The sequence below is a fragment of the Pelodiscus sinensis genome, chromosome 16, assembly GCF_052426305.1.
Source record: "Pelodiscus sinensis isolate ZL-2025 chromosome 16, ASM5242630v1, whole genome shotgun sequence".
Taxonomy (NCBI): Eukaryota; Metazoa; Chordata; order Testudines; family Trionychidae; genus Pelodiscus; species Pelodiscus sinensis.
In genome coordinates, this window is record NC_143067.1 from 22,081,087 (window position 1) to 22,108,203 (window position 27,117).

Below are 27,117 nucleotides of genomic sequence, written 5' to 3' on the forward strand. Positions count from 1 at the left end.
TCTCCTACTGATATTACAAAAGTGACACGCATGTAAAGTGAGGTTATGTGAAGTGAGGTGCATGCTTATTGCACACAACATTGGCTGTGAGAGCTGTGCGCTCCCTCTGCATCCAATCAAAGTGCTGCTATGGTTCCATCAGCACGCCTCACCAAGTATGCAAGCACTGCAAAACTACCCTATTCCAGGAGACCATCTTAGTTATGAATCTTGTGGCTCACAGAGATGAATGAGGGCCAGTCATGTGCCTGCTCACTTGCCTTGGCTGCTCCTCGCTGCTCTACTAGCTAGTAAGTACCAGCCACAATGTATGTACATTTAATTATACATATTGGGAGCACTTCAAACATCAGCCGCCGTTATGTGACTTGCAACCCAATAATAGCCCAGTACTTCCACTCCGCCCCTTGTGTCTCACTTATGAGTCTGCAGCCCCCTTAGGCACTGACCTATCTGGAGTCCAAGTGCCTCACAACAACCCCAAAGCCACAGCAGTCTCAAGTTCCCAAGATAGAAATTCACCAACACAGCCACAGCAATTTCTGCAGTGTAACTCTTGTGGGGAAAGGGAGAGGTTTTCTCCTACTCCAAATCACTCACCTGGCCAGTAAGGAGTTGATGTAGTCAGGGGTTGTTGGGTCTGGACTCAAAGGTGGAGAGGTCACAAACGCAGCAGCTTTGGCCCAATTTTTGCTCCAATAATGTGTCCCGTCTGTGCCAAGGCTGGCTGTGATAGGCTCCCCAAATACCACATTTCCTGCAGAGAAGAGACACGGATGGCTCTTATTGCTGAATGCGTTTTAGCTGAGCCTGGGGTACTCTCTCTTCCCCAGTGCTTATGGAATTGCACCTCCTTTGACAGATCACTTGGTTTATCTATTTTAATCTAGGATACAGGCCTATGTGGATCAGACTGAGTGTGAGCTCAAGTGGAGGGGGAAGGGAGAGCAGACAGTATCTACCATCTTTGCCTGGGGTCTCAAGTTGCTGGTGTGAAACCCCAAGGAGGCGGGGGGGAGGTTGAGAAGAAAACTCCGGGGTGGCCAGGGTCCCCCAGGAGACACCGTACATGCCCAAGTGATGCCAGGAGTGTCCCTAGCTCTTTGGAACAGAGGCCACATTTTCCCATTGAACACACTGGTGTCACTCAGCAAGTAACAGTGCAAGAGCAGGTATCCTGCTAACCAGATGCATTCCCTTTGTGCCTGTTGACTTCATATCTAACCCCAAGAATAAGAGTCACACAGCTGCCAGGGAGTCAGGAATCCTACTGGCTGGCAGCCGGGGGCTTTGCCCAGAACAGATCTCACAATGTGAGCTTCCACTCTGAGCCAGATACATACATACTGGGTAACTTGACACACTGGGCAAAGGGTGAGTCCTCTCAGGGTCTCTTCATTTTCACCTCCCTCAGGTTCCCTTTCTCCCCCTCCTCTCTCGCCGCACATTTCAGTCACATAAATATTTACCAAACACCATCAAAGCTCTGAACACCTCTGCACTCACAGATCTAATTTCCCAATGTCACCCATCACACTGATCACCAGCTGGAGCGGGGACAGCCAAACTTTCCTTATCTTTCCAACCTCTCTAAACCTGTGTAAAGGCCCTAGGCAGCTGAGAAACGTGGAACTCTGTCTGCTAGCATGGACTGGCGCAAGCGAGCCAAGATATTCCCTGTCAAAGACATTGGTGAGCAAGTTGAGATCTGGGTGCCAGGCTTGGGACGTGGACAGATAGAAGACCAATGGGTTCGAAAAACATTTTATTTGACACTAGAAGACTTATCCAACATAGCTCGGGTCTTTCAGGGCAGGGGTCTGGGTTATGGGGGGGTCCAGGAGTCAAGACTGGGGGAGGGCTCAGGGCAGTGGATGACGTGCAGAAGTGAGAGCAAGAGACTGGGGAGAGAGGGGGCTCGGGGAGGAGGTGGTTGCTGACTTTTCCCTGGAGTGATGGCAGAACATCCACCATGCCTTCTGGCTTCTACTTGGGGCTGGTCTGGAGGTTGCATGGGGGCGGCACGGTAGCTGCTCGCTGGGGTGTTTGCTGCCCCCCGCCCGTGGTCATTCATGAGTAAAACTGTCCTTGTACTTGCTGCCTCCTTGTGATCATGTGTGAGTATAATTTTCCTTGCTATCACACCCCTCCCTTTCCATTTGATACAAAACAATTGCATTCCACACACATCCCATTATCCTGGCACAACAAATCTTGCTTTTATGATAAGAGGAAGTTGCATACCAAATGCAGTGGTCCTAGCTCTTTCTGTTTTAGGAGTTCTTGATCAAACAGTCTCACAAATGGATAGACACACATTTTAAATATATATAGTAAGATCTCTATGAAAAACAAGGGAATGGTGTGATAACTAATGCACGGGTGTGCATGCACAATGGGTGTGTGGGAGAGTCACCTCGATCTGCCAAGAGCATCCAGATGGAGCTCCCCATCCATCCAAAAGGCCTGCTACCTGAATATAGACACCCACTGAAAGCATCGGCACATCAAAAAGCAGATGGGATATTTTTAGCAGCTCAAATCACTTGCATGTGGTGGATAAGCCTCTACTTGGCAGAGAGAGCATTTTACGGTTAGAAATGCACTCTGGTATTTAAATCAAACTCTCTAGCTCGGATGTTCTAGCTCAAGGGTTGGCAACCTTTTCAAACCAAAGAGCCAAACTACATTAAAATTCAGAAAAAAGTGGTCAACAAAGAATATATATAAGAATGCCCATTTGCGTGACTGAAAATATATAACTTGCTATTATTGCTAACTGACATAGGGTATGTCTACACTGCCGCCCTAGTTCGAACTAGCGTGGCTAATGTAGGCATTCGAAGTTGTAAATGAAGCCCGGGATTTAAATATCCCGGGCTTCATTTGCATCTTGCCAGGCGCCGCCATTTTAAAATCCGCCTTAGTGTGGACTCCGTGCCCACGGCTACATGCGGCACGGAGTAGGTAGTTCGAATTAGGCTCTCTAAGGTGTACCGGTAGTTTGAATTAGAGAGCCTAATTCGAACTACCTACTCCGTGCCGCGTGTAGCTGCGGGCACGGAGTCTGCACTAAGGGGGATTTTAAAATGGCGGCGCCCGGCAAGATGCAAATGAAGCCCAGGATATTTAAATCCCGGGCTTCATTTGCAACTTCGAATGCCTACATTAGCCACCCTAGTTCGAACTAAGGTGGCAGTGTAGACATACCCGTATTGATTAATAGCATAAATGAAATCTTGTACTCAGAGACTTTATTTAATGGGGCGATTTCTGCTACATATTTTCATGAATTTCTTTGAAGTTTACATCATAACTGGTCATAACTGGTCAAATTCAGCTTGATGCACACATTCAGGCTGTCTTCTGTCAATCTTATGGTAGGGGGTTAGGGATGTTGGGGTGCAGGAAACTGGGTTTTGGATGTATGAGGGACTCGGGGCAGGAGATTCAGGTGTATGATGGGCTCAGGGCACAAGGTTGGAGTGAAGGAGTGTTATAGTAGGGGGTGAGGGATGTGGGGGTGCAGGACTCTAGGAATGTGGAGATATGAGGGGCTCAGGGCAAGGGGTTCAGGTGTATGATGGACTCAGGGTTAGTGTGTGAAGGAATGCAGAAGTGTTATGACACTGTGGCCAAATGGTGGCTTGGTGCCAACTGGGGGCTTGTAGACTAGGCTTCATTTTTAAAGCAAGTAAAATATTATGTCTATAACAAAAGGTTTCAACATTGTTATGGCTGGGGAATCATTTCTAGGTTGAGGTTTGGGTGAAGGAGGTAGTTGTGATCCAAGGCACAAGTTTGGGGTACACGGGTTTGGGCAGTGACCTAGGGCACGGGACTGGGGTGCAGGAGTTTGGAGTGTGTCCTAAGGCAGGGGATTGGGTTGTGATGTAGGGCAGGAAGGGATTGTGATCTGGGGCATGGGACTGTGATGCAGGTTCTGGGAGGGGGTGCGGACTCAGGAGGGGGGCAGAAGGTTTTGGGTTATGTGGGGTAGCGAGGCAGAGGGCTGGGAGGAAGGAAGGGGTTGGGGTGTCAGAGGCAGGCTCTGGCCGGGTGACTTACCAGTGAGACTCCAGGCCAGCAGCTGAGCATGTTTCTCAGGAGTATGCCCCATCCCCGCACAGGCTGCAGAGCCACGTGCTCTGTGAATATGAACCTGAGAGGCAGGGGAGATTGGTGCTTTGCATGCTACTTGTTCTTAAAACAGGTAGCTTCCGTTGGCCAGAAACCGGCCAATGGGATTGTGCTGGGGGCTGGAGCAGCAGTGAGACACCACTCCCTCCTCCCCTCCTGGCTCTCAGTTTGTGAAAAACAAATAGCCTGCAACCGCTTTTCTGAGCCATGTGCGAGGACGGAGCAAGCAGGGAGTCTGCCTGAGCCTCCCTGCTGTGTCTGTGAGCTGGATTGTTTTGCCCAGGTCTGCTGTAGCGCCAGCGCAGGCTCCCTGCTGTGGGGGGAATAAGTGAGGGCTGGGGTCCAGCTTCAAAAGAGCCATATCTGGTTCCCTAGTGAACCATTGTTGGCTTGCGAGCCATAGGTTGCCGACCACTATTCTAGCAGATGACATGCAACCCGAGTTAGCACCTGATGGGTAAAAAGGGCATGTATTGCACTGGCCCTGCACTAGCCATAAATCATGCTAAGTCAGAGATCAGTCCCATGATGGATTTCAACTTTGCGTCAAAGTTGGTTTCACACTCAAATGTACACTCTACAGCAGCACCTGGCTAGCTAGGTGCACACAGACCATGATTGGAGGCACTGTATTAGACCGTGAGCAGGCTGGATGTAAGCAATCAGGGAAACAGCCAATGTTTTTCTGCTCCATTTGTTTCGTGCTAAACACCATCTCTTCAAGCAAGGGATGTGAGGACTCCATGATAAGTCACACTTAACAAGAGTGCTGAAAAATCTCACTGTAGCTGGGTGACATTTGGGGAAGTAGGACACATTAATTTAAATTCCATCAAGGGACATGTTGCAATGCTGGCAACAAACAGAAAGACACAGAGGCTCTCTGCATAAGATCTTCTAGTTACACACACTCCGGAAGTGAGGAGGGAGATCTGAGACAGCAGCTGCTTACCTTTCTTCCTGGCTTGTGAGATGAGGTCAGCAGCACTCTTGCTCATCACTTTGGTCACATATAGAGGGCAGTTGGTCTGGCTAGCAATGGTGATGGCACGGAAGACGGCTTCTGCCTCGAGCTGGAACACAGAAGGGACATAAAGCTTGCAAATAACGCACAGGGAAGAGAAATCACCAGCCATGCTGTGTTACTTCACTGGCCATAGGTGCCCTGTCTCTTAACATCACCACAAGACCATTCCTCTTCCATCAGGTTTCAACAAGAATCTCCAAGCTCACTATATAATGGGAATAACTGCCTATCAAGATGACCCATTCTATCTCATTATTTCCTGTGCTCCCCAGTTGGTCACTCTGTATCCTCTCTCTGTCTCTTACCTCATACTCAAGAGCGTAAGATCTTTAAGACAGAGATTGTCTTTTTGTTCTGTTTTTGTACAGCACCTAACACAATGAGATGCTGTTACTACCACAGTACAAATGATAAACAAGAAAATAAGAATTTCCCACGAGATTGATCACTTGGAGATAAAGTCTTGTAAAAAAAGCTATATACATTTGAATGCTACAGAATCAGGTGCCCAGCCCTAAGTCACAAACCACAACTTGTGCTTAATCTAGATCCAGATCTTTTTCTGCTCCCCATCCAAATCCACCAGCTTTTCAGCCCATTTCTGTTTCAAGCAGGCCTTTAATAATATTTAGCACTTTTTACAGTGTTTCTTATCAAATAACTCCAATAGAGAGTAAGCATCATTTTTATTCTCATTTTACAAAAGTGGAAACACAAACAGGTTAGCTGACTTGCTCAAGGTCACACAGCAAATCAGCAGCAGGACCTCAATTCCTGGCTCCCAGTCTCATTCCCTCTCCACTGGGCTGAGCTGTTACCACAGGTTTCACTATGCATGTATTTTAAAATTAAAGCTTGATTTTTCTGTGTGGGCAATTCACAGCTTGTTATTTTGCTGGTAGTTCTCCTGTTCAAGTCTGTTTCTGCTGCTACGCTGCTATTGGCCACTTCAGCCTCCAAGTTTATCAGCCCTGGACTTTTATATCTCGCTTGCTCTTGGAACAGGGTGAATTTTCAACACTTCAGCATGAGGCATATCTTTGAGAATTATATCACCACCCCGGTCAGTCTGACTTAATCCGAAAAAGCCTTCCAAGATCTTGGGCAACAGTTTGGCTTAAGGCTTCAGTATTAATTTTTTTTACAGAACAGAAAACTCCAAACCTTAAAAGACAGTGTTCCAATAAGCATATTTGCAAATTCCCTATTGCAGACAGAACTTCTTGCTGAATCATCCATATGTCTGCCAACCTGATTTCTCCCATAAGTGGAAAACTGAGCAATGCACACAAATCCATTGCACTATTGTCCTTTTGGTTTTTTGATTCAACACAAAGGTTTCAATTGGGGTGCTACGTGGTTCTTGGAGCATAGAATGAAAACTATGAGGAAGACAGTATTATACAGTATACAAGCTTCTATATGTGTGTATGGCCTTATGCAGAGATGGATCAAGCTCAGCCACGGCAAAATAGTCTTACTTTGTATCAGGATATTGTGAACCAATGAGGACATTTTGGAGCAGTGTCATTGTGCAGTATCAAATGACCAGTGACATGACAGAATTACATTTCAACTCCCTACACACACAGCTCTAGATTGACCCTTCCGATGCAGGACATATAAGAACAATAATGGTTTGTCATTGGTGTTCCCTCTAAGATTTTCAATCCAGAGTAAGTTTTGTCTTGACTTCAACATTGTGTTTGGATGTGTGACTGTGTCTCCGTCTCCACCTCCATCCCGCCCTGCCCCCCCCACTGTGTGAAATGGACTTATGGACATAAATATATGTAACTCAGAGGTACTTTGGACAAATTGCTTCATGTAACCTACGGGTTCAAAAGCCTCAGAGTGATAGCCGAGTTAGTCTGTAATTGGAAAAACTTAAAAAACAAGAAGTGGGTTCTGCCCACGAAAGCTTATGATAGCATCTACATGTTTTGTGAGTCTGTAAGGTGTTGCAAGACTATTGGTTGTTTTTTTAAGTTTTTTCATGTAACCTATCAATCTTCATGTCATAATCCGCTGGATCTGTTTATCATATTTTGGTATTTTAGACATATGGATTAGGGAATATTTTATGGGTTTTAAATGTGTGAATGAAAGTATCATGGGAGGCCTCAGTATCTGGGCAATCATATGCAAATAGCCTTTTGTCCTTAAGTCTTAGCAGTGGTTGGTAAGGAGCAGCCAGGTGACTCCCCATGCAATAAGGTAATTCTTTAGAAAGAATAGGAAAGTAGGAATCTTTTGTCTTTGGCGGGCACACCCAGTGACCCCAGGGGAAATGGAGTTTTCCCTGGTTTGAAGGTGCAGCTGGAACAAAAACAGTTTTAGGGTGAGTTTATAAGAAGTTTGTATTGAGGATTCAGTGTTAGAGTTAGCGAAACGTTTTCTGTTATTTTGAGTTTCTAACCTACTTTGCTCTGCCTGTTCTCACTTACAACCACTTAAATCCTACTGCTTGTACTTAATAAAATCACTTTATTTTTTTTTCTATCAAGTCCAGTGTAAATAATTGTTAGCTGGGGAGGAGGGGGCAATCAGTGTGTACATTCCCCCTTTCATTGTCAAAGGGGGCTTACCCAAATAATTCATTGTGGATTTTGATCCCATTTGGGAAGTGGTATCCCAGGAAGCTGGGCCCAAAGCTGCACTCTCCTTGGACCTGAAAAGATTCAGTGTCTGTACTGCTTCTTAGTGAGGGTTGTGATTCTCAGCTCTGCCTTGGCTGGGGGAGACCAAGGAGTTGGCCCAGCAGGACAGGGCAGCGAGAAGCCCCAGACAAGAAGAAGGGTTGCAGTGGCCTTTTCAGCACCCCGGAAAGCCCCAGGAAGGCGTCTTCTGTGACCTCACCCTCTCACAGGATGTGTGCCACTGTGACACCCACTAGTGGCGTTGTTCCCCGAGAGATTCTCCTAGCGCCCAGGGTTTGCAAGGAGTGGGGGGGCATGGGCAGTGATGTGGGAAGCCAAAGGGGAAACCTGGCAGGGGACTCTAAGAGCCAGTGGGGGGTGGGAAGAGGAGTAAAGGAGGGGAGACACAGGGATCTGCCCCAGCCTCAGGAGCAGCCACACTGCAGAGCTCAGCTGCTGCTCTGGCTTAGAAGGAACTTAGTATGTAACCCAGTCAGTGACAGGGCATGTTTATAAGGATTAGTTCCTGATAATGAGCTATTGGGGGACATCTTTAAGTAAACACAAAGAGTATCTGCCCATCAGTCACAAGCATCCGCTTTCTTGTGAATCATTCTAGTTTTGCAGGTTGGCTAGGAGGAAGTAAAATATTCAAAGCAAATAGCTGTGACACTATCCCTTACCTCTGTTTATTTGCTTCCTGCTTCTCCCATCTCTAGCACTTTATAATCTCCTATTGAACTTGGTATATTCATAGAATAAACATACCAATAATAGGTTTACCTACATTATTACAGAGCAGCTAATTTTGTTACACACTTTTTTTAAAAAAGGTTTTAAATTTTTTAAATTGTCTTCCCCATTTTTTGGATAAATTACTGGCATAGTACTAGATTTCTGCTACTATATGTAGCAATTTCCCGACACTCCATTACAGACAATTTACCTGCGGTGCAGGGGTGAGGTTGGCCAAGGGCCCAGTGAGGAAAGGGTCAGAAGAGGCTGCAGCTCCTTGGGGGAGCTTGGCCAGGGAGATGGGGTAGTGGGGGACAGTATGAGGTAGTGGTCAGACTGTAGCAGGCAGAACGAGTGCAAGCACACTGGCTCCGGATGTGCTGGCTGCACATGCCGCAAGTGACCATGCCTCCCTGCTGTGCTCTGAAGGGCCCTGCTGGCTCTCGGCCTCATTCTCCCCACTCAGTGCCGCAGCCCCTGCCCAATCTGCTGGCCAACCCCCTGCCACCAGCAATGCCTCGACTGTCCTTGTGCCACCCATGACTCCTCCACCATCCGCTCCATACCTGACACCCCTGGCCGCACACCCCTTACCCAGGAACAGCACTCTCCCGGCCATGGCATCAGCTCTGACACCTGCAACATGGCCTGCCCCAGGAGCAGCTGGGAAACCACAATGTGGCCATGGTCCCAGCTCCAGCCAGCTGCTCGTGAGGTGGGTTGTGTGGTGGGTGGCTGCCGGGACTTGCAGTGCAGTTCTTCCTGGGTCTAGGGCCACCCTGGCCCTGGACTCAGGAACAGCTCCAGCCTTCCCGCCAATGGCCCTGGTTGATCCCAGACATCCGCGATGTGCGCTCCAGCTCTGGAGTCCCTCCTTGGAACAATGGTTCTGGAACAGTAGGGTACTTTCACAGATCACAGCCACAAACAATGTGTCTAGAGCACTTTAACTGGGCACTGTGGGTCAGATGGCAAGGGATACTTATTCTGTGAACACTTGTGTCTCTATTTTTATTTTCAGCTTAACAAGTGCTTATTAGCTGGGGTTGTATTTCTACATGTAAGAGTCTGCAAGTGCTACATGGCGCCCTGTTACTGAGGAGCTGTGCTTCCATACAATACAACTTGGTTATATGTATATATTTTCTAGGCACACAATCACCTCTTCCCTTCCCCCTTGCAAAACGATACTAACAGTCCTAGTCCTGCTCCAGTGTAATTTGACTATAAGTTTGGATATGCTCTAAGTATCCATTTGGTTAAGCTAACCTCAGCCAAACAGTCAACTTTTCCCTAATGGGTCTGGATGTGTGAACTGTCTCCATGTATTTGTTCCCCTGATGAAGGTAGCGGAGAAAGACCTTGAGAACTAAATTTTGAAAGAAGTGAGGAGATGAATATTTAGTTTCATGTTTCCCATGATTCCCATTCCCATTTGTTAATTTTGTTTTTAAATGACTTACTCAATTCCAGCTGTATCCCCTATTTTCCCCAAACCTCCAGATTTTTGCAAGGTTCTATAGCATTAACCTCTCCACTGAGTTCATAAGAGCCACATTTGTAGTAACTAAAATGATGATGTACAAAGAGGCAGCTCATTACTCAACATCTCTGCTCCCTGGAAGGATCCAAATCTCACTTAAAAAGGGTGTTTGCACTTGTCAGTGCTGCATACCCTTTATAGCCGTGCTAGGGCTAACTGTAGCAAGGGGGTTTCTTTACTGCGTCATGCAGCCCTTCAACTTCCATTCACAATAGGTTCTGACTGTGGAATCTTTGTGCCTTGCAAGGATGAAGGATGAGCCAGCAATTTGTTCTATTGTACAATGCCTAGCCCAATGGGATCATTATTCAGAGCTAGGGCTCTTAGGCCCTACCACAGTACAACTAGTAAATAATAATAATTACATAAAAAGTATGAGTATTTACTGAACCAATGAGGTTTGGACAAGGAGCCAGCTGGAAGGAACATAGAGCCTTTCAGTGTTATTTTTAGAGTAATTTTTCCAGCCAATCAGACTTCAAGAACATAACATTCCACAACCCTTAACCAGCCTTGTACAATGAAAACATCTGTCTTCTGATAACAAATAATGCGCCAAATCCTGAGATGATGTACATCAGCTTAGCTCCACTAAATGCAACCATGTCAATTTACACCAGCTGAGGATCTGGGTCCAGTACACTTTTAACATTGGGCCTTTTTTCTGAAGGAGGCATTGTAATGTCCCACATCTCCAAGAGATGGAACCTTGTTGTCATACCATTAATTTAAGCAGATGTATTTTATTTTTGATCATATGTCCGAAGCACAAATCTTCACATCTACCTCCCTCTCATTCCTGATACTGCAGATTTCAGTTATAGCTTCTCTCTTTTTCCTCTATGTGTTGTGGAAAGTTAAAAACAGTTCTGAGCACACAGGTACTTCAATCTGACATTTATACCAATCTAAAATTAGATTGATCTCAGATTAATGGGCAAATAAAAAGAGTATCTTGAATGCAAATTAGATAATGTCTAGACAGTGATTCACAATCAGGAGATCCCCCACTCCCACAGAGGCTTTGTGTGTTTTATTTTCACACATTCTACACCTTAAATAAAGATGAGATGAGGGAGAAGCTGGAGCTACAGTATACACTATTTTCCTTTGCAATATGAACACACTTTGAGAGTTTATGGAGGATGCCCCTTTTTAAAGTTATTCTCATTTTCATTGCACGGATTTTCTTATCTCAGGCTTTTTTTACCACTGAAATCACCTTTCAAACGTGAATGCAGCAGGAGTACTAACTGCATCCCAAACATCCTGCGTCACCCATGCTACTTCATTTCAGGACTCCTATCTATGCTAGGAAACAATCATTATTGATCATGTTTGATTAACAAAGGCCCCTTCCCTGAAGTGATGAGGAGTATGGTTCAACTGCCAGTACACAAATAAGATTGGGCGGTTAGATACCAGTATGATAAGTATGGCTGAAACTCATGGGGAAAGAGCCTTAGTGTAACTAGGATGGTGCACTGTTTATCCTTTGTTCATTTGTCTTTTACCTCTTCCGGTCTACTCAGCACATGGCCCTCTGGGCCAGTTATTCCCATCTCCAGCATCCTGGTTTGCTCCTAAAATAATAAAAAGACACAGGGAAGTTCAGAGACTGAGTTTGATTTCAAGTTATATATAAAAATGCCACCATGCTCAGCATTTCTTAAGGATTTAGAATATCAAACAGAATAGCTCTGCAGATTTGCTGCAGGTTAATAAGACTACCAAGATACACTACTTGTAGTTTGGGAAGACAGGCTGAGAGTAGATCTCATCACCAAGACTATACAATTCAGAAGGCATATGTCTGAGGCTCTGTCTACAATGCCAACTGAACAACAAATCATTTTGTCTGCCACAAAAGGAGCCCTCTCCTGATGACAACAGGAACCCCACTTGTAGAGTGTGGTATTTTGTTGACTGAAGTGCTGACAAACAGCATTTATACTGCCTAACTTTTAGCGTCTAATAGCTGCGTAGTGTAGACAAAGCCTAATTTACTTCGCCTTTGCAATTCCCAAAGGCATCCAATCACTCTATGTAGGATCTGCTAGTAACAAAGAGATCATGAAAGCTAAAAGAAATCCAGCGCAGGCCAAATTCTCTTCTCAGTCACACCCCTGTAGCAGCACTGACATCAATACAGTTGCACTGGTATCAATAAATACATGATCTGGTCCCATATGAAAATGTTTCAAAATGTATGGTGGCTTTTTCCCCCACCACACAACTGGCCATACATTTACATAATGAGGGACCACAACAATATATAGACCAATTAGACAGACGTATATTAACTTAATGGTATTTTTAACCCTTGTCATTCAGAAATTGTTCATTTCAGTGAAAGCTCAATTCTGACATCCTTATCAGTGTGTAATCAGCTCATGGGGGGGGGGGAATGGGAGAGGAGAATGCAATGTTACATGAGGGAAAAGGAAGTTACTCACTCTGTGCAGTAATGACTGTTCTTTGAGGTGTGTCCCTGTGGGTGATCCATTGTTGGCAAGGGGTGGTCCCGAAGCCACAGATCTGAACTTTTCCAGCAGTTGTCAGTTGGGCCACGTGTGGCACCTAACGTGTAGGACCCAACCCCTGCCCCTTTAGTTCCTTGACTACATCTGAGTAGCGAAGACTCCAAGCAGAAAGGAGAAAGGGAGTGTTATGGAGCATCTACAGGGACACAGAACTTGAAGAATAGTTGTTACTGCACAGGATGAGTAATTTTCTTTTCTTCTTTCAGTGATGTCCCCATGGGTGCTCCCCTGTTTGCTCACTACAAAGCAGTACTTGACATGGATGGTGGGACTCGGAGTCACTGCTTGGCAGCTGAAGACAGTACCACAGTAGCCACCGCTGTATCAGCTGCCAGCTGAGGTATGATGGCATAATGCTTGGCAAAGGTGTGGTCGGAAGACCAAGTAGCTGCCTGGTAAATGTCTTTAAGGGCCACGTTGTTCAGGAAAACCATAGAAGTAGCAGTAGTATGGGAAGAGTGTGCTCTTGGTGGAGCTATCAATGGCTTATTGGGGAATGACAGCTTAGTATGCAGGATGATATCCATTTAGAAAATACACTGGGCTGAAATTGGTGTGAGCTTCGTGTGTTCGGCAATAGATACAAAAAGACGCGGAGACCTACAACAAGCCTAAATCCTGTCTATGTAAAAGGCCACAATGCCTGTCAAATGTCCAGGGTATGGAGCATAGCGTCCCTAGGCGATGCATGAGGCTTTGGGAAGAATGTAGGTAAAACTATGGGCTCATTGATGTGGAATGAGGTGCAGACTTTTGGTAAAAATGTTGGATGTGGACACAAAGTTATTTTGTTCTTGGTAAAAACCATATAAGGTGGACCAACCATTAAAGCCCCAATCTCCCTAACCCTCCTTGCAGAGGTCATGGCTATCAAAAACAGCACATTCATTAGAAGGAAAGGGGAAAGGCAAGCCGCCATGGGTCTTATGGGTCTCATAAGACAATCTAAAACTAAGTTCAAGTCCCAGGAGGTTGCTAGGGCTGCTTGCAGAGGATAGAGGTTCTGGAGACCTTTAAGGAACCTTCTGGTGATAGGATGTGTGAAGACAGCTGATCATCTGTCGACCCGCTTGTGAAAGGCTGTTATTGCTGCCCGATGCACCTTCATAGAGGAAATCGATAGGCCCCCACCCTTCAGGTGGAACATGTAGTCAAGGACACAATGAAGAAGTGCAGTGAAAGGATCGATGTGCATCTGTTAACACCAGGAAGAGAATCGTTTCCATTTCTGCAGGTAAATGACTCTGGCAGATGGCTTCCTGCTATGGAGGAAATTGGTTCTCACTTATTCCAAGACGGAGTTGGGGGAAGAGATCTTGCTTGGGAGGCTCTCTTCTTTGAGTGTTTTTTCAGCAAGGGAGAAGCAGCCCTCTTCTTAGCTGCCTCCACAGGACGTCTAGATGACTGCGGCTCCTTAGTGGGCTGCATAGCTTTATTGAAGAAGATCATGAAGAGCTGAAGCCCCCTGTCCTTCCTGGCCCTAGCTGTGAGGCTGCAGCAGTGCTCACATTTTTGGGGTACTTGAGCTTCACTAAGACAACAAGTACACCATCCACATTTTTTAAACCCCAGTGAGCCCTGGCAGGATTGTCACTGATGGTGGACTCAGCAAAAAAAAAAAATTTTTTTTAAACAGGAAAGGAAAACGGAAAAAGAGGGGCTGAAATTAGTCAAGCGGCTTGGCTTTCAGTCAGGTCGCTGCCACTGCCCCGCAGTCTCTTCATAACTGAAACACTCTCTCTCTCTCTCTCTTTTTGTTTTAACAAATAATCAGAACAAGAACAACTAACTAATGAAACAATTAACTCAGTAAATCACAAAACGAAGCTAGCTATCTACGTGAGGAAAATGAACACCCGAGTCGAGATATCAGCTCCATCCGTGACGGAGGGCGATAAGCAAGGAACTGAAGGGAGGGGTGTGTCAGGCCCCTCGTGCAAGGCGCTAAGGCGCGAATGGCATGGGGCACCTTTCACGACTGACAATTGCTGGAAAAGCTCCAATCTGTGGCTCCAGGATGACTTGTCACCAACAGTGGAGCACCCATGGGGACATCACCAGAAGAAGAAACAGAGCTTGGTGGAGGCTTCCTACATCATTTACCTATCTTCCAATCTGTTAGACACACTCAAAAATTGACCTTGCCAAGAATTCTGAATGCAAATGCTACTGCAATGTGCAAATCTGTTGCATTGTGAAATATCCTATAAAGTATGTTTCAGCTGTAAAGCTCTTTGGGACACAGAATGTCCTAATTTTTGTGTCTCAGAACACTGAGCATACTGTTGGCCCTTTAAAAAAATGAGATACAGATGAACAGTGAAGGTGATATTCCAGCAGCGGCAGTTAATATCTTGCAATATTTGAAGAAGTAAATTGCTATATTGCCATATAGATATATTTGCTATGCTTTTTCACCTGGTACACCTTCCTTCTCAGACACCACACAAAGAGCTCACAAAATAATTATTGAACAATGTTCTTTTCACAGTCTTCACTAACAACAAGGAATATACATCACATCCATCTATTTTCGGAGGGGTAGCCGTGATAGTCTGGATCTGCAAAAGCGATGAGGAGTCCTGTGGCACCTTATAGACTAATAGATTTATTGGAGCATAAGCTTTCGTGGGCAAAGATGAAGTGGGTCTTTGCCCACAAAAGCTTATGCTCCAATAAATCTGTTAGTCTATAAGGTGCCACAGGACTCCTCGTTGCTTATCCATCTGTTTCCATTGAATGGTGCATTCTCCTTACTGAGGATTTTAAATTGCAGTTATCTGGTTAATCATGTAGTTGGGCTCTTACTACATTTAAAATGCAGAGGCGCAGCATCCCAGACAAGCGCGAGCCAGGACTGCTCATCCCGGCTTGCACTGAGTCCAGCAGCCCGTTTACAGTGACTAAGGCTGTCCATGGCCAGGGGCTGCTGCTGGAACAGTGCCTGACCTCAGCCAGTCCTGGGCACCATGAACTGGGGCTGCTTGGTGGCAGCAGCCCCTGCCCACCGGGTGGCCCAGCTCCCCACTGGGACGTCTGGGGACTGGGACATCTGGGGACAGCAGCCTCCCTTATCCTCCCCCCGCCCTCCAACTGCCCGGGGGAGGGGAGAGGAGGAGGGAGGCAGCATCATGGAGACAGTTCTGGGGGGAACCTGTTTGTCAGCCTGGCTGACAAACTGGCTCCTGTTGCCTCCCCCCCCCTTGCTGCCTCTCATATAGAGGCGGGGCAGGGGGAGGTTGTAGTCCCTACCCCTTACTCTACTCTGTGTATCTACTCCTCTTCCATATTTACATGGTGATCTTAGGACAGTCAAGAGAAAATACATTATGAACCAGAATAGCCAGACTGGACTGGGGAAAGTTCCCTAACTTTCCTCCCAAGAAGCAGGATCACTGACTAGCATCCTCACTTTTATAGTCTAATCTAAACCCATTTTGGGTCAAGTCTCCAGTTTTTAACATTTCATATCCATTATCTTGGAAGGCAAAAGTATTTGTCAAAGCTTGATAGCACCAATAAACCTTGCTCACAGCTTTGGAGCTATTGGTGGTTAGGGTTGGGGTGAAGTAGCAAGAACTCGTAGGCAACACTGATTTTTTTGATCTCTCCACTTTCACTTTCTGAAAACAAACTGACTAACATTGGGGCTCTTTAATTCTGTGAAGAGAAATGTATTCTTGTAGTCTACAGGATACTTCGCAGCTTAGTTTGGAGACTTTCCTCCTAATCCTCCCAATTGAAAAAAGGAGGAAGAGAAATTGAAAATGTGGTACAGAGTAAAACTAGGCAAATTTGTCCCTGGCTCTTCAAAAAATCAGAAATACCATTCTCCGTATCCACAACAGCAACTAAAAGGCACTATAACAGTGTAATTCATACATCTAAAATCAAAACTATATTTTCCCCATTACATATCCACTAATATCCCGTGAATCCAGCTCCATAAGCAGATGCCTCACTAGTATTAGGCAGAAATTCCCCCTTCCCTTATGGCTCTGGTGTACTGCACATCATATTATAACACATAACTGGCCTTTCACATTGTAAGGGTCTTTTCCTTCTGTTGCAGTTTTCAGCATTGGGTGCTGTAACAGTGAACATACGGACTCACTGGGCTCCTCTGTTCCATTTAGATAATTTCTGATTGCATATCAATTTCTCTAACAGTCAACTGAAATATATTCTACTGACTCCTGGATTTATCAAGGAATATAAAATTAGTCCTGTATCTACACACGAGTGACATGCAGAATACTGTGTGTCTTTATGTTTGCTCTTAGGCAATAACAGAGCCCACTTTAACCCACGAGATGTCCATGTAAAAATACGAGAAACTCATCTAGTTGGAAAAAATACTGATCTTTTCCTGACAAGAATTGCTTTTCTATTGCTGGCAACAGCATGTCTGGAAAAACCAAACAACATCCACTCAATACTCTCACACAAAGGAGCCCAGGTAGGAAGAGACCAGGTAGAAGACATTTTCCCAGACAAGTCTGGTTCCAATGAAGCAGCCATATAATATTCTAAAAGCAGCAGACTCTAGGAATTATGGCCATAAAATTTCCTTCCCAGTACAATCTGGCTTTCTTCCTTAGGAGCAAAGATACCAAAGCATTTCTGAGAAACTGTCTCACTTCCCCTAATGACAGGAGGAGAAAGACTACAGTCCAGGTATCAAATTACACAGAGCAAAGGAACAAATTCTCTGAAACATTTGTCCCAGTGCTGCTGAAAATCAGGTGAGAGAAAAGTGACTTTGCATCATCCATCACCTGGATGACAGGCAGCTGGTGCTCATCGATAACCACTTCAGAGGTAACACTATTTGGAAAACCCTCATTTTATGACACCACCCAACTTCTTGGCCTAATCTGAAGATATGTTTGAAGGTATGGGAGAAATCAGTTTTCAAAGTGCATGAGAGTGAAAAGTAAAAACAAATCAAGAACCAAAAAACCAAGCCCACAACCACACAGTAAATTGGCTGGTGCCATGGTGTCTGATCAGGACTCAAACCATTTGTCCAATCCTCTTATATTGGCCAATGTATACTGCTTCAGGAGAGAAAATAAACCTTCTATAAAGCACTCTGCCAACTGGACGATTCTGTATAGGGGAACACCCGGTCTTGTGTCTCAGTGCAAGATTTCATTACTCTGCTTCTTATCAGTACCTTAAAAACTTTTGCTGCTATGTAAATTAACAGTCAAATAATTATTCAATCCTCTTTTAAAACCCAGCTAACTCTATTTTGCTCGGGAAGTTCCTCTGAGTGCAACTCTACATTGCATAAGGAAGTAACTCCTTTAGCTAATCTTAAAAATACTGCTCACTAATTTCAACAAATAGTCCAGATGTTTAACCAAAAAATTGTTTTTCAGAGCATGAAATGCTGCAATATTTTGTCACAAAAGGCACACTGGTAGGCCAAAATTAAAAACAAAGCCCACTTAAAATACAAAAATAACCCAAACTCCTCTATTCTAAAAGCCACTGCCTTAGATTAAGTGAAAAAAAAAATAATGCAACATCTCACTTTACACTGCTTAATTTCATTCAGTTTGTACAACAAAAATTGATTACTTTGTAGGGCTGGACTGCTAACACTGACTGCAGACAAACAGCTATTTGTTAATAAAATTGTTACCAGGGGAATTTTCATGGAAACCATCTCATTGTTCTTTAGTTTTATAGTACAATGATGGATGGATATTTTTTTAAAACTATGCCTACATGTTCAGCTGTGTCTGACATGACAGTCTCCCTTAAGAAATATATATTCTACTCAGTAATCTTTTTAGGTCATTTAGTACATATTTGTACAATCCCTAATACAACAGGGCCCTGTCTTGGTCGGTCTCTAGGAACCAGATTTACAAAGGTATTTAGGAATCTAAAGACTCAGATGGGTGGCCAGAGGGATTGACTTTCAATGGTAGTTAGCCACCTAACCTGCTTAGGCACTTTTGCAAATTCAGCTAGGCATCTCCATATTTTTAGATGCCTAAATACTTCTGAAAAACTGGCCCTTGGGGCTAATTAAATAACAATAATATATTCCAGAAGATGCCTACATAGCTTCCATGCAATATCTTTCCTCTAATGTGTAGCAAACTCTTTCTGTCTACAGCACATTTTTCAGTGGCAATGAGGTAGAATAGAATAGCAGTTACCTGTTCAATGATATCCCCATTTTCTGCATGAACTTGAGCTATTGCACCTAGATCTCCCAGGCAGCTAAATATCTCATATAGCTGGAACAGAGTGAAAAAGGAAACATTATTACTATTCAACCATTTTCACTTAGTCTGTTTGACCTTTAAAGTGTTCCCACGCTGTATCTTTCTACTGAAAACTAGACATGCCTCCAGGTAAGAACAATGGAGGGTTGACAAGGGAGAATTTGGTGTCAGTACTACACAGACCTCATTCATAGTCAGAACAAGGTTTGGTGTGAAAGCTTCCCATGTCTCCCTTTGAGACAAACTCTCTGACATCTACTGAAGCATTCCAGGATTTCTCCAAATCTTTGGAACTTGCATCCTCTGCAGTCCGCCCAGCCAAATAATCACAGCTTTAAAACTGAGGTGCAATGTACAAAGACTACCCTCTGCAGCAAGTTACTGACAGCAAACTGAAACACTGCACATTGCAATTTATAAACATAGTTTCCCATGCCTCTGAATTAAACCCAAGTGTGGCTGCAAGTGGCACAATATAGTGTTATCAAATTGAATCATGATCACCCTGCTCTGATCACTCAGAACGCTGCTTTTATTTACAGCTACTATTCTAACAAAAGACAACAATGGCCCAACAATGATTGTACACAGACAAAGCACTAATGTAGCTCTTACCTCTGTGTTTGACATCTGGTACAAATCCTTGTAAGCCATGTAAACCATGAAGGAGTTAACACCTAAGTGGAGAAGAGGGAAAAAGAAATTATTCTATCCTAGCTTTCACCCCTTTATACATCCACAAGGCATGCAATAATTGCTCAGACCTAATGGAATGGGAACCTTTGGCAGGAGCTGGAGGTGATACAGAGGTCTTTCTGATTTTCTTCTGGTTTGTTTATTTTCAGGACATTCTAACTCTCTGTTCACAGCTACATAGGATCCCAACTATCCTATGTTAGAAAACAAGGGGATAGTAGAAAGTAGGTCTCAAAAAGTATACCTGCAACTCATTTTAACCCCTTTAGCACTGTCTAAAAAAGTCTAATAAAGATGGTGGAGGGAGTATGCTCAAAGTCAGAGAGATGACTGCTGATCAGGAAGGACAGTTGCAGAATGTGTATAGAAATTGCCGACTGACGAATGCATGCACAACTGGCTTTTCCTCTGACTGGCATAAGCATAGATTCTGTTATTATGTTGGGACTTTCAGTGGAAATTTTGCATCTAAGTCATTAAAGGGTGAGATTTTCAAAGGCACCTGAATGTCCCATACCCTTTGTGAGACTTATTCAAAAAACTCTATGACTCTGATGTTTTGAAATGACATGTGGACTGTGACCTGAGGATCTCACAGTGCTTTATAAATATAAATGAAATAACTATTATAACTTCCATCTTCACTCAACGTATTTGCTCTTTATTTTATAGATGTCAAAAACTGAAAAAGAGCCTTGCCTAAACTCAGAGTGAAGCAATAGCAAAGGCATAGATAGAACCCAGGAGTTCTGAATTTCATTTATTTAATCACACTCCATGCTCTTTCCTATGCCACAGACATAATGGCCCAGGTCCTCAATGTTTAGGCATCTAACGTTTTGATGAGCATTAGGTGCCTAAACATCATTGCAGATTGGGGCCTGTGTGCTCACTGAGCCACCAGAGATAGGGGTAAAGAAGGAGATATGGGTAGAGGCTTGAGGAATCAAGAGCAAAGACAAGGTGTCCCCTATCTCTCTGCAAACCTTTTTCTTTGATGAGCATCTGTACTTCCTGTTTGACGCTATCATTCCAGTGGGTGATGTCCACATGCAGGGAGTAGTCACAGCAGGTCTTCCCATCAGCCCACTCTCGCCACTTTTCATATGCTTCTGTTAGGCTGGCCTCTGGCTCAGGGATCACATGGTCAACTGGATGTGGATAAGAGAAGCATGCAGAATTAAGAACGAGAAGGAAGGGCTCTTACTCCCCACACCATGTGTTCATCATCCTATTGATTCCTGGTGTGCTCAGCGACCCAGTGACTGCTGGCTTCTCACCACACCCTTTATTGGGTCCTTTCTCTTACTCTGCCTCAGGTCTCTGCTACCATAGAGCCTTACTACCTCCCAGCCAGATGAAACCAAAATATGCTGATGGTCCAAACTGCACTCCCCAGCTCCCACACAGGACATGGGGAAATGAAAATAGCAAGCAGCTCTTCCCCCTCTATCATTCTCCCAGACAAATCCAAAGAGCATTTATCAGAAAGGAAATGCACTGAGCACTGCCTTAATAGCTTTGGCACTGCATCAGGAGCTTTTATAGGCTTGTGCTGAGAAATCAGCTGGAAGCAGTAGGACCCTCCATCTCCACCCTTACTTCCGCTCCATTAAAATGTAGTCTCCTGCTAAGATGCAGTCCTAATGCACCTTTTATTGCCCCTGACGTAATCTGCTGCTGCGGTTCATTTTACACAACAGATGCTGCAACCAAGACCATCATTCTATTGGCCAACAGGGGAATGAGAGCAGAAAGAAAACCCAAACTTTCAACAGTTGGATCAACAATTTTTCCTACATCCTAAGCAGTTATCCAAAACACAGACAGCTGTGACCTCTGCAATAAAGCTCAAGTTATAAACCAGAGCACATCTCTGGCATACTTGAAGGCAGGAATCACAAATTGTGATTCTCTTTTTGTTAGTGCTGATTATTTCTTTGGACTGCATGGAATACTGGGGTATCATTCTGAATATCTGCTCAAGTTTATCTAGGCATGCTGCCCTATTTTGAAGAATATTGTGTTTGTAATTGTTCTTTGTTAAGCTGCCCAGAGGACCTGGCTGTGGGCACTGGAGCTGTGCAGACCTCATGATGTAGATTTGGATGAACTCCTCCTCAGGTTTTGACTCACCCCAGTCCCTTGATCTTCTCCTGAGTTTCAGTAGATTCAAATGACCCTCATCTGAGTTCTGGGTTCAAGTGAATATGCCTCTCGATATATGTGAATCTCAATCAAAACAGCATGAAAACAAGAGTACGTGCTCATTTCACCTACTCTTGGACTACTCCAAGTGGGCCAGGGATCACTCAGAAAATTCATATGCCATGGTGATTTTTTTTAAACACTGGGCTCAGTTACAAGACGGTAACAAAACTTTAAAGCAGGAAGTTTCAGCTGGTTTGGGGTTTAAGTGCAGATGTCTTACCCAGTTTCAGTGGGGCACCTAAATATTAACATGGCTAATATATGACACTTAAGATAGGCTGACAGCCAACAATAAATACTCAGCACTTATAAAGTGTGTTATGGGCCATATTCTGCCTTCACAAACACAAATCCAATCTCACTGAAGTCACTAGGGTTGAATACTGTAACAGAGCAAAATGTAATCCCACATTCTTCAAAACCCTGTACACACATTAATCCTCTAGGAGAGTGTGAGGTGCTGTGGTTTATTGGTAATCAAGGGCAGAAGTGCTTCTTTGGTACTCAAGAAAACCTATTCTGAGCAAGGCAGGGTTGATGTATTTATAAGCCTTGCCAGTGCTTTTCTTGTGTTAAACAAACAAACAAAAAAAAGGTGCCGGTACTGCGTTTGGTGGTGCCGGTACTGTGTACTGGGCAGTACCGTCACAAAAAACGCACTGAGCCTTGCATTGCAGAAAAATGCATTTCTGTTCATTAATCAAGGAAACTTATCTTCACAGCCCTCCCCAATCAATTCCAATAGATTAAAGGCGTGAAGGTTACTCACTTGAGCAGTAACTGTTGTTTTTCGAGATGAGTGTCCCCATGCATAAGGATTTTAAGAGGCGTGTAATTGGGTAATCATGTAGTTGATACAATTTATCAATAAAGGAAGGCGCTCAGAAGGAGCTACCCCCACTGCGGCTCTGTAGTTTAAATGTAGTAAGGGTCTCAGCAGGGAGTTGGGAGCCTGTTTGCGGCCAGCCCCAGCCACAGCAGACAGTGGTTGCTGCCGGATCAGCCTCTGTTCACAGAAGTTGAGGCTGGCCATGGACAGGGGCTGCCCTGGTAGCAGCCCATCTCCAGAGGCTCCCAATTCCCCACTGGGACCCCTCCATGGACAGGAACTGCTGCTGAAGCAGCCTCTCTTGGGCCCCCCATACTACTGTGGCTGATAGAGGCAGCAGCGTGGAGGGGCAGACAAGCAGCATCGTGGAGATGGTGCTGGGGGAAAACAATCTTTTAAAGCCAGCTCCCCCCAGCAATGGCTCCTGCTTCCCCACCCCCGCTGCCTCTGATACAGAGGCAGCAAAGGTGGGCAGGGGTGAGTAGTCAACTGGACTACTCTTATATCCATAACTGTGGATGCTGCACTACAGGCATTGGTGCATCCCTGGGGTGGTTTCTAGACTGTTGTTGTTTAGCTCTTTGGTTTGCCATCACCACTAGTGAATTTGGGGTAAAGAGCTATTCTAAGCCCGTAGGAGCATACAATACTTGCAATCTGTCCTCTTGCTGGCAGGTGCTGCTGTGGCTGGTGTCTGCCACACTGATTTTGCTGGGTCTAGAATTGCTGCATTGATGGGTAAAGCTCTCTTAGCTAAGGAGGATGTACAGGGGCCTCATTAGGTTGAGCAGATGTGTCACAGACTATGTCCTCTGGTTGGTAAATGACACGTAGGTCCCGTTCCCCTGCCTCAGTGGGTTGTCAAAGTGATGGTGGAGACTGACTGGTGAGGTGAGACTCCTGTGAGGGGAGTCCTGTCATTTGTGCTAGAATGTATAGGGTCCCCAGGGACTCTAATATAGCTAGGGACCTGAGAATGGTGGGAGTGGTAGCCCACCTTGCTATTCATACCACTGCAGTGGGCAGCTATAATAGGGCTGATATGTTGGCAGTTTGTCAAACCTGTGGGCTTTTGAGGAAGGTGAGTGGTGAGGAGAAAAGTCTGTGTCCTTGTCTGTCGAAAAGGGGGAAGCCTCCCCTGAGTAGTTATGGCATGGTGCCTCTGAGGTAGACAAGAGGGATACTGCAAGTAAGGGGGAGGCTGGCCCTGGGGAGATTTGCAAGTCTCTGTGGTGAGTATAAACCTGTGGTGTGGCCAGTAGTGGTATTGCAGCCTGAGCTGACAGAACTGCAGTGTGTTTTGCAGGGGAAGAGTGACGCATCCCTGCCTGGCACTGAGATGTTGCAGGGAGAGCAGATTGGCTGTCAGTGCCAAGTCTGCTGGAGGTGCCAACGGTGCTGGGAGAGTGTCAGGAAGGGGTGCAGCATTAAATTCGGCACCGGTGCTGCCTGAGGTGCTAGCAGAGCAGTTTCTCACAGCAGTGTTTGGGTGGCGGTAGAGATCTCACTGGAGAGCATTTTTTCCCTCTTTTGTGCTCTCTGCAGTGATGGTGCCTGCTAGTTTTTTGCCACTTTCAGTGGCTTCGGAGACTTTGTGAAGAACTTTGTTGGGGAGCCCTTTGTCCTGGGCCAGAGACTGGTTGGAGGGACTTCTCCATTAGGAGTTTCAGCCTCAGGTTCCGGTTTCTGTGTTCCCTGGACTTTATTTTGGCACATTCCGGCGGATGTACCCCTCGCTCAAACAGTGGACACAGTGGCTATGCCCATCAGAGATAGGCATAATCTGCCTACAGGAGGCACATCTCTTGAAGCCTGGGGAGCTAGGCATACCAACGACTGGGAGCTGTTAAAGCTCTGCTGAAGCCAAGGTTTGTGTTTGTTTGTTTTCCTCCTTCTTATAGCAACACTAGTTAAATAATTAACTAAGATAAACGATATTATCTAACTACAGGTCTGAGGAGAGCACAGACAGTGCGACTGTTGCACTCTGTCTGGTAGAAGGGAACCTGAGAACTATGGGTCCCGTGCACAGCTCTTTAAAGGGGAGAAGGGATCATGAGACAAGCTTGTGTATGAATGTGCACAAGGGATGTTAAGGACTACTCGACAATCCGATAAGCAAATGCTTATTGGACAGTCAACAGGATAGTTGACTAGTCACTCCCGTACCCCCGCCTCCCTTGCTGCCCTTTATCAGGTAGAGGCAGCAAGACAAGGGAGAAGGGGTACTTCAAAGTGACAGCGCCGCATGGTGCTCAGAGTTAGCTGCTCCATGCAGCACTGCCCGTTTGAAACGCTGCCACAGTGTTTCAAAGGGCAATGCCACGTGGAGCCCAGGATCAGTTGGGGAGTTCCCAGCTGACCCCGGGCTCTGTGTGGCGCTGCCGCTTTGAAATGCCGCAGCAGCATTTCAAAGGGGCAATGCCTCCCTATTGATTAAGGTGCGCACTATTCGATTAGTCAATTGCATGATACTGAACATCCTTAGTGCGCACATGACTCGGAGGGACACTTCTGCAAAAATCTCCCTGCGAAACTGCAGGGATGCACCAATGTCTGGAGTGGAGCACTTCCGAGGAACACCTCTTAAAGAAAAAAAAGTATTACTGCTAAGCTCTAGTAAATGTTCTGATGACCCTGTCTGCTAGCAGAAAATGCCAGAGTTCAGGTTCAGTTCCACTTTCCTTTCTAAACCCCTTTTTAATTAGAAATGTCAATGAGACACTCTGAGAGATAGGGATGTGAATGGGTAATGGGTTAACTGGTTATCTGATAAGCATCATACTTATTGGGTGATGCTTACTATGTACCAGTTAACTGGTACTCGGTTGCAGATCCCTGCCCATGGCCCACCATGAGCAGAGGACTGCTCCAAACCTGGGGGAGCCAGGAGCAGAAGGCCGCCTCCCACCCCTGCGGGGAAGGAGGGAAGAGTGTGATCCCACTTAACTGGTTAACTGGGATTTACATTTCTACTGAGAGGTGGGATGACAGTAGACAATTCAGTGGGGTGGGCGGGCAGGAGAGAGAGATGTGTGTTTCTCCCTCTGTCAAGTAACAGGTTATTATGTCTGGCTGCATGGTCATGGATGCAGATAGCTTGTTTATCTTAACTGCTCAGGTGACAAGTTTCCTACTAGGATCTCCTAATCCACCTAGAGCCTACTATGGCTCCCTATCTATTCAACTACTCTTTCCTATTTTTTCTTTTGGCTCTTCCACCATAGCTATGGATGCTCCCCATTACCCCTCTGACACCAGTCTTTTTTCCACAGCTCCTGCTAGGATATCCTCTAACCACTCAGCTCTCTTCCCCTATGCCAACATGGCTCCCACACATTCCTCCCCAAATCCCCCTCTGACAGTTGCCTTCTCCCAATTAATCTCTCTCCCTTCTTCTGCATAACAATACCCCTTTCCATTGTCACTCTTGCCCAAGATTCTCCCACCAACCTCCCTCCCTCCCAAAAATCCCCTACCCTAACCACAACAGATAGGAACCAAAGGAGCTAGGATGGTAAACAAGGTGATCTTTTGGAAGTACAGGATGCTGAATGCAACAGACCCCGTTGAAACCTGTGTGGAGTCAACATGAAAAGAATCACCCATTTGCCTTACTGATCATGGTGGTTCCGCCAGCTAGGGCTGCTTTTGTTCCCTGGAAGAAGTCATCCACAGCAGTCATTCCCTTGTATGGCATCTGCAAGTGAGTATGGACATCGATTCCTCCGGGGATCACCATCTTCCCATTGGCTTCTATGGTTTTAACTCCTCCAGGGACAATTAGATTGTCTCCAATTTGCCTGATGAGATATTAATTAGGATGGTCACCACATACAAAATGAAACTTGACTAGACCATACTCTACCAACAACCTAACAAAGTAAGGAAACAAAAAGGGTATGTCGACAGGTTTGGCAATTAGGGATTTTGAAACCATTCACCCCTTCTTCCTCTTCCAACAGTAAAGCAGTCCGGTTGAATGACCTCTTTGTGTAGTGGTTCTGCAGAGTTTGTTCACATTGGTTTAGGTTCCTGCCTTTTTCTGTGTTCAGATTGTCTCAAGTCCACTGTTGTCTTGGGGAATGTCTACACTACCACCCTAGTTTGAACTAGGGTGGTTAATGTAGGCATTCGAAGTTGCAAATGAAGCCCAGGATTTAAATATCCCGGGCTTCATTTGCATCTTGCTGGGTGCCGCCATTTTAAAATCCCCGTTAGTGCGGACACCGTGCCCGCGGCTACACGCGGCACGAGTAGGTAGTTCGAATTAGGCTTTCTAATTCGAACTACCGGTACACCTCGTTCCACTAACGGGATCCGCACTAACAGGGATTTAAAAATGGCGGCGCCCGGCAAGATGCAAATGAAGTCCGGGATATTTAAATCCCGGGCTTCACTTGCAACTTTGAATGCCTACATTAACCACCCTAGTTCGAACTAGGGTGGTAGTGTAGACATTCCCCAAGACAACAGTGGACTTGAGACAATCTGAACACAGAAAAA

At 45.3% G+C, this 27,117-nt stretch overlaps 1 protein-coding gene across 2 annotated transcripts in view; it reads right to left on the reverse strand.

Annotated features, from left to right (window-relative positions):
- Positions 1-27,117, reverse strand: part of DPYSL3 (dihydropyrimidinase like 3) — a 115,113-nt gene that overhangs the window by 10,243 nt on the left and 77,753 nt on the right. For both annotated transcript variants that reach the window (XM_075900286.2, XM_006124529.5), the window contains exons 3-9: positions 26,230-26,414; positions 20,558-20,722; positions 19,491-19,552; positions 18,807-18,887; positions 11,599-11,667; positions 5,093-5,213; positions 601-757 (exon numbers count right to left, since the gene is read on the reverse strand). In XM_075900286.2, the coding sequence (XP_075756401.2) occupies positions 601-757; positions 5,093-5,213; positions 11,599-11,667; positions 18,807-18,887; positions 19,491-19,552; positions 20,558-20,722; positions 26,230-26,414 (840 nt within the window). The remainder of the gene's footprint in view (positions 1-600; positions 758-5,092; positions 5,214-11,598; positions 11,668-18,806; positions 18,888-19,490; positions 19,553-20,557; positions 20,723-26,229; positions 26,415-27,117) is intronic.